The sequence below is a fragment of the Eucyclogobius newberryi genome, unplaced genomic scaffold, assembly GCF_026437365.1.
Source record: "Eucyclogobius newberryi isolate DKJ021-1_F unplaced genomic scaffold, fEucNew1.0.hap1 SCAF_14, whole genome shotgun sequence".
NCBI lineage: Eukaryota > Metazoa > Chordata > Actinopteri > Gobiiformes > Gobiidae > Eucyclogobius > Eucyclogobius newberryi.
In genome coordinates, this window is record NW_027315768.1 from 28,700,014 (window position 1) to 28,709,819 (window position 9,806).

The window sequence follows — 9,806 nt, forward strand, 5'->3', positions numbered from 1 at the left end:
AGTACAAAGTGGACCAAAGAAGCAAATTAATAAAATTATGTTTTCAAACGATAAACCACAAAAACAAGAACAACTGAATCAGCAGTGCCATAAACTCAAACAATCAAATAATTGAATGTTGTTGACATCAGGCTTTTGTCTATTTAAACTTTGTAAATGTTACACAGTCAAATGTATTACTCAAGTAGGAATAAAAGTATGCAGCTAGAAAAAGAACAATTAAAGCTTTAAAAGACACACTTGCCTCTTTGCTTTTATCAACTTTTAACCAGGCTCTTAAAAAATCTCAGATCCCTGGTTTAGACCTGAATTAGACCTGGTTTAGACCTGAATTAGACCTGGTTTAGACCTGAATTAGACCTGGTTTAGACCTGAATTAGACCTGGTTTAGACCTGGTTTAGACCTGAATTAGACCTGGTTTAGACCTGGTTTAGACCTGAATTAGACCTGGTTTGGACCTGGTTTAGACCTGGTTTAGACCTGGTTTAGACCTGGTTTAGACCTGAATTAGACCTGGTTTAGACCTGAATTAGACCTGGTTTAGACCTGAATTAGACCTGGTTTAGACCTGGTTTAGACCTGGTTTAGACCTGGTTTAGACCTGGTTTAGACCTGAATTAGACCTGGTTTGGACCTGGTTTAGACCTGGTTTAGACCTGGTTTAGACCTGGTTTAGACCTGGTTTAGACCTGAATTAGACCTGGTTTAGACCTGAATTAGACCTGGTTTAGACCTGAATTAGACCTGGATTAGACCTGTTTCAATCAATGACACTATTTGTGTTCTGTGTGTTTCTCTGTAGATTTCCAGTGTGTTTTGTGTTGACTTTGACTCCTAATTGTAAAAGTGTCTCAGAGTCACAGAATGAGTAACTCTGGTTATACAATGGTGAAGGCAAACAGCATCATCTTTCCTCTGGAACTTTGAAATAAACTATAGTCATTGTACAAAAGGCCCCATAACTTCTTTGTTTCCATGCACTTGTAGTTAGTGGGGCGTCCAGTAGGGGGCGCTCCAGCCTTTGCTTTATGACGTCACCTGCATTTCTTTCCTTTCCGTTGTTCAAGGGCGCTTCTGCCTTTGCAGGATGGCCGTGGCTACAGAGCCGCGGCGCGGTCAAATAGCCCAGCAGTTTCAGGAGCCGCGGCACGGCCATATAGCCTCGTGGCTAACTTTAACCCTAACCTTAACCCTAACCTTAACCCTAACCCTAACCCTAACCCAGCGCGGTCAAATAGCCCAGCAGTTTCAGGAGCCGCGGCACAAAATAGCACAGCAGTTTCGGCCGCGCACGGCGGCTCTTTGTTGTTGTTGTTGTTGTTGTTGTTGTTTTATGGCGGTTGGCATCCAAGTGTTGCATTACCGCCAGACTTTATTCCTCAGACTTTGTCGTAGTCCTCAGACTCTGTCGTAGTCCGTTGTTGTTGTTGTTGTTGTTGTTTTATGGCGGTTGACATCCGAGTGTTGCATTACCGCCAGACTTTATTCCTTAGACTTTGTCGTAGTCCTAAAAGTTCTTCTTCCAGTGCCTTGACTTCCAGTGCTTTGTCCTCAGACTCTGTCGTAGTCCGTAAAAGTACTCCTTCCATTGCTTTGGTGTTAAAAAGCCCATGAGGTCATGATATGTCTTTGTGACTAGAATAGTTGTTGTTGTTTCAGAGACCAACCGGCTTTATTCCAGGGAGACTCCTCATCATCTTCCTCTCCTTCCCCGACGTTCGGTGCTTCCACCGTACAGCTTCATTCTTTAGGCTTCACTCCATAGGCTCTTTGGACATTCCCTTGCAGGATAGCATGCTTTATGACATTACAGTTATTTTATGACATCACTGTGCTTTAGGTATATAAGCGCTTATATCACTCTTTAGTTTCATTTGTGTCAAAGTCTAACTCGCACTCGCTCTGATCCAGGAGAGATGGCACAGGAAGCACTCGACCAAGAAGCCTTCTTCTGTCCCGTGTGTTTGGATCTACTGAAGGATCCGGTGACTATTCCCTGTGGACACAGCTACTGCAGGACCTGTGTCCAACACCACTGGGACCAAGAGGACGAGAAGCAGCTCTACAGCTGTCCCGAGTGTCGCCAGAGCTTCAGCCCCAGGCCTGTCCTCATCAAACACATCATGTTAGCAGGTGTAGTAGAACAGCTGAAGAAGACTGGGCTCACAGCGCCCCCTGCTGACCGCTGCTATGCTGCACCTCAGGATGTGTCCTGTGATGTGTGCACTGGGAGGAAGCTGAAAGCTGACTCAAGAAGGATAAAGGTAATTACTGAATACCCACCACATTCTATCTTCTTATCTCATTTTGTAAGTGGATATTCAACAGATTAATTCATTGTCAGTATTAGAATTGTAGTCGACTTTCTTTTAACCTCTAATTTTCTTGAATAATTGGGGGACACAATTGTCTGTTTGTACATTAGTCTGTACAAACCAGGAAAGATGCATCTCCGGAACAAGAAAATATGAAAAATAAATCATATCTGAGGGAGCTGTGCAGGAAACACATGTTCAAATAGCATCGCCAACATAAATATTGTGTCATTATAGAATTACTCACAGTGAGAAGAAGAACCAAAACCTTTACTCAAGTATTTGTTTACCACATACAGTAGAAGTATGGAAAACCTCCCTGAAAACTCTGTAATCGATGCTATTTGTACTTGTAGAGCATATGTTGTATGTCTTTGTAGCAGATGATTCAATTTCAGATAACCACAATTAGAGCTACAAACAAAAACAATAAGCCTGCACTTTGTTTTGGCATGTAAATACAGTCTTGTATGTTTACGTGACACAGTGATGCACATTAGCGCGTATAAATAAAGAGACAGATCTCATCTCCAGGTCAGAACACAAGACTTGAGCTCGGACATGTCCAAGGATGAACACCACCACCACCACAACAACAACAACAACAACGGGGACAGGAATAGTAGCTCTCCCTGACTGAGCCATGACTGGCAGCGTGCGCTAAAAACACCGCCTCCGCTGATTGGCTCATCGATCACGCTCGCGATTGGCCGCGCGCGCCGCCACTAACGCATTGGCCCTCGCTGGTTCGTTTAAACCGACGGCTCACGCTGCGCCACTAATCTCCTTCCAGACCCTGCGATCGTTGGATTTTGTCGCATCGTCTCTGTCCCGCGGAGCATCTGCATCTTCGTGGACGCCGGTCTCTCGCGCGCGCGCCGCCCTCGTCCTCCTGTCGTCAAGGCGCGGAGCATCCGGCGCGTGCAATCGATGGAGTCGTGACCGAGCTCGTCCAACGCCTCTCCGCCACTCCGATCCGTCCAGACGCACCAGCGGGCACCGGGCAGCAGCAGCAGCAGCAGCAGCAGCAGCAGCAGCAGCCTCCACGCGCGGACCCCACTGCGCCGCCATGGGCACCGTCCTGTCCATATCCCCGGCCTCCAAGAAGTCGTCGGTCATAGACGTGGAGTCGGGCGACGCGCACAAGACCAACAACAACAACGACAAGAGCCTGAAGAAGCCCTCCATGTTCGTGTCCCTGTCGTGGAAGAAGCTGGTGGCCAACCCGGCGAAGAAGAGCGCGAAGAAGGTGACGCCGAACCCCGTGGTGGTGGTGCCGTCGTCCGCCCAGGTGGCGCACCTCAACAGCGAGAACGCGCGGAAAACGCACCAGGCGGAGGAGAAGAAGCCGAAGGCGCCCATCCCGGTGCCCGTGCCCACCGTGCCCGTGAGCAGCGAGCAGAATGGGAGACTCGGCTGCGTCCAGAAGCAGCCCAGCACGCTGTCCCTGCTGTCCCCGCGGCGCATCGTCATCCAGGCGTCCACCGGGGAGCTGCTGCGGTGCCTGGCGGACTTCGTGTGCCGCAGGTGCTACAAACTGAAGGAGCTGAACACGGGGGAGGTGATCATGTGGTTCCGCAACATCGACCGGACGCTGTTGCTCCAGGGCTGGCAGGACCAGGGCTTCATCACGCCGGCGAACGTGGTGTTCGTGTATCTGCTGTGCGAGGACGCGATCGAGGACAGCGTGGACAGCGCGCTCGCTCTGCAGGGCACGTTTCAGACCTGCCTCTACCTGGCCTACTCCTACATGGGCAACGAGATCTCCTATCCGCTCAAGCCGTTCATGAGCGAGGCCAACAAGGACGTGTTCTGGGAGACCTCGCTGCGCATCATCAACAGGATGAGTGCCAAAATGCTGCAGCTCAACGCGGACCCGCATTTTTTCACCGAGGTTTTCCAGGAGCTGAAAAACCAGCGCGAAACGAACGAGGCCAGCTTGGACCGCTGAGTGGGGGGAAAGGACAACAGACTGCGTTTCTCATCCGTTATCATGAGCCTATGACATGTTTAAAAGTCGCACAAGTGGGTTTTTTTGAATGTAGAGGGGCGTGTTTGTGGGCTGGGAGTGGAACATGTTGATGCTTAAACGGACTCTTACGCACATTACGCATGCTACTGTATCGACGTGGCACAGGGATCCGAGCTCACAAATGCAGCTTCTTTCTACAGACGTTTTATTCAAGCTTAGCCCACTTCTCATAGCCTCGTTAGGAGCGATCGGCGTAGACCCGAGTAGACCGTGTGTACAGGGAGGAGCTGTCCGTGGTGCTGACCCGTGCAGTCGCTTTAAAGAGTCACTTTTCCACGCAGCGGTGAAGAGTGGCTCAGTGCCAGCCCATTACAGTGATGTAAGCCTAAGCTTTTGTAAGTAGAGCTATAAGAGAGACTCTAAAAATACGGTCTAAATTGTTAACCCGGTCTCGACCCAGTTGTTTTTATGTCTTAGAAATCACGACGTTTGAGGAGAAAATGCGTGGGTTATTTGCATGTGTGGAACGTTTACGTCACGTGTAGGCGTCTGAAGATTATGGACAAAGGGCAGGAATGTATATGGATCCTCAGATTATAGTTCAAGTTACTGTGGAGGCTTTAATTCGGGTCAACTGTCATTATAACAGGTTAAAATGTAAGTCTGGGGAAAATCTAAGTTTAAGGATAGTAGGTTTGACAAAAAAGTTCTTATTTTAATGACAGAAATGGCTAGTATTGAAACTGTATGTGTTCCTGTTCCTTCACGTCAACAACTGACCAAAAGCAAACTAATGCAGTATATCTCTTGTCAAGCAGAACAACAATATGTTTAAATGAATTGCAGACTGCTAAAATTGCTGTATAGGAAATAAGCTTGAATAAATCTATACTTGTATGATTGTAAATGCACCATAACATACGTTTTACTTTATACCTAAACACCTCTTCTAGTCTACTGCAGTTTATTGAGTCATAGTTCACACTCGCACAGTCACCACATCAAAAGTGGGACTAAACCCAAAACTAAACCTGGACTAAACAAGGACTAGAACAGGAGCAAACCAAATCTACATCAGGACTCAAACTGTCTCAATTTTTGAACCAAATAACGGCAGATGTGAATCCAAAAGCAAATATCCCAACATATTTGAGACTGGCTCGGATCAGAAGGTTATTCGATGGCACTGCGGATCGACTTGGCTGCATGTGATCTGCAAAAACAAAACGTGTTCATGTCCTCTGTTCATTTATGCCGATTGAGAATGACTCTGAGACGTTTGCAAAGGTGAATATAACTAGAAATAGATGTAAAAGAAAATGTAAAACGTGTGGTATGAGCTTGACAATGCGATGCAGCAGCGACGACGCGAATGAGGCTGTTGAGAATGTACAATTTGTAATATATGCTAAATGTGCCAACTGTTGTATATCTATGGCCTGACTTGCTATGGTTTACATGTATATAATTACATTTTTGAAGGATTATTTATTCGCCTGTATTTTTTCAAAGTGGTTGTACATGTTCATTCAAGCAACAGCAACAAAGACATAGCCCGGTTCTGCAAACGATCATCTCCCCCTTTTGTGAATGTGCTTTCATTTTACTTTTTCAGGGACGTTAAAACCGTTTATGATTTGCACATACGTGACATTTGATTGCATATTTTCTAAGCTAAAAGCGACAAACCGAAAGAAGAATGTAATGGATCGTTGTAACGTGCGGTGGACTTTGAAATGCTGCTACTTTTGCACAGCTACGAACAAATCGTCGGTGCTTTTTGCACAGTTGAATGACAAAAAGTGCTGTTTGGAGGCATTGGTTGGTTTTGCCATTAAGCTACACTGTCATTGCGGTAGTAACAAAATATGTGAATTATAAGACCTTTTGTACAGCTATTTTTTCTATGTCAAACTCTCAAAACGTGATTTACAGTACGTAGACGTGTAAAGTTTAGAACTGTGTTGTCAAAAATAGGATTCATTTTTGCTCAACGATACACCACAGTTCACTCTCTGTTATTGTTGAAGGTCATTGTTTCTGGTCATTGCAACCAAATAAACCCGGAATATAAAAAACAAATATGTATGTGTCTTTGCCATCTATTATTTAAAAAAAAAAATCTTCATAATTAACGATGAAAGTGTCCAGCAAATATATTTTTGTACTTGTTTTTCTGTATTTGAATTAGGATTTTGTGGAGAAAAAGTACTTTAAATAATGGGTAAGAACAAGAGGTAATATATTAGTAGCAGGGCAAAAAGACTGAAGTGAAATAGTGAAATTTACATTGTTTTTCTTTCAGACAAATACAAAATACTTCAAGAAATTGTTAGTTTACTTAAATCATCTTTATTTATTTCTATGACTACTTTCTCTTCAGCATGAGTGGTAATATTGTAAAGCAAATAAATGCATATGTTTGGTCAATCAGTGCAGTCAACAGTCAAAACATTATAAAAATGCATGGTAACATTGTAAATCAAACCAATATAATGATAGTTGGGTCAATCAGTGCATTTTGAACAGTGAATAGCAAAAAAAAAAAAAAAATTGCAATTACATAAGTAGATTTCTTGCCCTTTAATACTTTAATACTACTTTGATGTCTCTTCATAACTTTTCCATTTTGGCGCTATTGCAATTAGCTTAGATAGCTTCTTATCCGCTCGCTGTAGCCGCTAATCCTTCATGAGCAGGCCGCCCTGGAGACACCGTTATGCAACAGAAATAAGTCCATGACGAATGTGCTCGCCGTGACTTCACAATGGGACTGAGGCTGGAGAGATTCGAGCCGTCAGAAATGGCCAGACCCAAAACAAGAGGGATTCTCTGCTGGAAAAGGAGCGGTTTGGTTGTTCCGGACAGACAAAGCAGAGCGACGGGTGACATTGGGGTTTCAACGTGTGAAAAAACACTTAAAGTTCAAACGTAATAGAAGTTCATGTGGAGCACACTATAAGGGCCGTTCTTTTACGTTTAAGAGGGAAATGTGTGGTCTTTCCAGGACATTACGTTCTCAAAATTGTCTGCAAAAACATAACATTGTAAAGAGTATGTTAGAATAATTTGGTTAATCGAGAGTTGTTGGTATTCAGGTAACAATATATAATCATAAGAACTAAAAACTGCTAATTTTGACTATTGAAGAAGCAAAATTAAGTCATTTCAATTCAATCCTCACACTTAAATGCTTTTTATGTGGCTTTTTACGTCACAGAATCTTTACTTTTTCTTTCAGGACGTTTGGTGTAGCTGGTCGCATATTGTGAATAATTACAGTACAAACAGTTCTTTTTGCAATAATTGTACCACTACAATTGATTATCGTGCCAAGCCTCGTGTCTGAAAAAAAACTGCATTTATGGGTATGTTATGTTTCCTTTTGTGCAGCAATCTAATGTTAATGTCTAATGTTGTTGGAAAATAGCTGGATATAAGTTTGCTAAGAAATAATAATAAGATAAAGTGAACGTGATCCACATTTAGAATACAGTATAACCTCCTCCAGCCGTGGAAATGGGGGGGAAGTCTTGATTGGATGAATATTGGAAGAATATACCTGTGCAATGTTGGAAAGAATACTGTAGAACATGTATTTGATTATAGAATACTGTGATTTGTTTCCGATCAGAGTACTGTTTTCTTTTCTTTTTTTTAATTACCGATAAATTATTTATTTTATTTTATTTATTTTATTTATTTTATTTATTTTATTTATTTTATTTATTTAATTTATTTTATTTATTTTATTTATTTTATTTATTTTACTTATTTATTTTATTTATTTTATTTATTTTATTTATTTTATTTATTTTATTTATTTTATTTATTTTATTTATTTTATTTTATTCACTTTTTATTTTATTCACTTTTTATTTTATTCACTTTTTATTTTATTCACTTTTTATTTTTATTTATTTCATTTAAGACAGAAAGAAAAAAATCTAGTAAAAATAAAAATAATAATTCAGGACAGTGAGGCATCCAAAGAAAAGTCCCATTTAGTCCAGTTTCTGTCACATTAGTCCATTCAGAGTACTGTTTCCTGAATACTTACAACACTTTTGTGCTAAAATACATTGCATTATCGTGTTTAAAAATGATTATATTTGTTCGTTAAGCATTTATTCATCACCGATTCCACCTCATTTCAGGAAAGTATCTGTATATCTGTAACTGTACCTCCAGGACTAAAGTAACTCATGATCCATAGTCTATATACCTGAATACATGTTTTCAGTACATGTATTTGCTTTCCGTATCTTTTGAGCCCCGGCTAAACACTCCAATCCTGCTTTTCCCGCCTCATGTCCCACTTTTGCATCTATTCACTGTCAACTCTTTCATACGCCGCTCTCCACAGGCAACGAGCTGCTAAACATAGTGCACAGTGACACACATAAAGCACATTTCTGCTCCTCCCGCTTCTCTTTCCTCTGATTTGGGGCCACATCTTAAAATAGTGAAAGGAGATGTTGAATTATGAAACGCGGCTGCGACGAAACTTTTTTTTTTTAATTCACGAGCTAATCTACTTTTGTGTGTGTTTACGGAGGTGCACTGTGGAATGGAGAGCAGGGTTGCATTGACGAGAACCTCCTTTCGGATTTGTGAATAAGACGCACGTGGGCCGGAGGTTGCCGGAGTCTGATTGGTCGAAATCTGCTGCAGTCTTAGTCTCTTTACCTTGGGTCGATTTAAAGAGATATGAACCAGAAGGTAGGAAAAAAAATAAAGTTAAATGGGTCACACCAACGCAAAAGAAGTAGAGCGGTTAAAAAAAGGCAAAGATGTGAAATTGGGACAAAGTGGTAAGAGCACAGAGGGAGTGAGAGGAGATGAAGGGTTTGGTGCTTTTTGGGCTCAGAGAATGAAATAAAGCGTTTAAAGATGGAATAATGATGTTTACAGTGGTGAGATAAATTCAATACTTAAAGGTGCACTATGTCACTTTTTTGTTTGAGAGTGGAGAATGCCATTGGTTATTTTTATTTATTTTTTAAATTCTTATTTTCAATCCTATAACATGTTTCCTTGGACTTTTGTATTTTATGTTTTTTATATTTATGTGTATTTATTTATTTGTTTGTTTATTTATTTATTCATGCATTAATTAATGTTCTACCGCTTTTTCCCATTCAGGGTTACAGGTGACTGGAGCCTATCCCACTGACTTTATTTATTTATGTATTCATTTATTCATTTATTCATTTATTCATTTATTCATTTATTCATTTATTCATTTATTCATTTATTTATTCATTTCTTCTTAATTTATTCATTCATTCATTTATGGTATTGTATTGTATTGTAATTGATTGATTGTATTGTATTGTATTGTGATTGATTGATTGATTGATTGATTGAGTAATTGATTGTGAACCGGCCAATAAATAAGTCAGGACAAAGTATATAGTAAAAGACATACACACAATGATTTTCTGTGATGAAAATAACTTTCTTTCAACTCAAATTATAAATCGTATTTTTATATTTCTGATTTCAAGTTGTAATA

General features: G+C 41.2%; 1 protein-coding gene across 1 annotated transcript; it reads left to right on the plus strand.

Annotated features, from left to right (window-relative positions):
- Positions 1–3,352: 3,352 nt before the first annotated feature.
- cdk5r2b (cyclin dependent kinase 5, regulatory subunit 2b (p39)) lies at positions 3,353–4,271 on the plus strand. The gene has a single exon (XM_072445184.1). The coding sequence runs from the start codon at positions 3,386–3,388 to the stop codon at positions 4,265–4,267; it is 882 nt and encodes a 293-aa protein (XP_072301285.1). The 5' UTR covers positions 3,353–3,385; the 3' UTR covers positions 4,268–4,271.
- Positions 4,272–9,806: the final 5,535 nt, after the last annotated feature.

Bases quoted from the DNA above. Each gene is read 5' to 3' on its own strand.
- cdk5r2b (XM_072445184.1), top strand. From the start codon at position 3,386: ATGGGCACCGTCCTGTCCATATCCCCGGCCTCCAAGAAGTCGTCGGTC.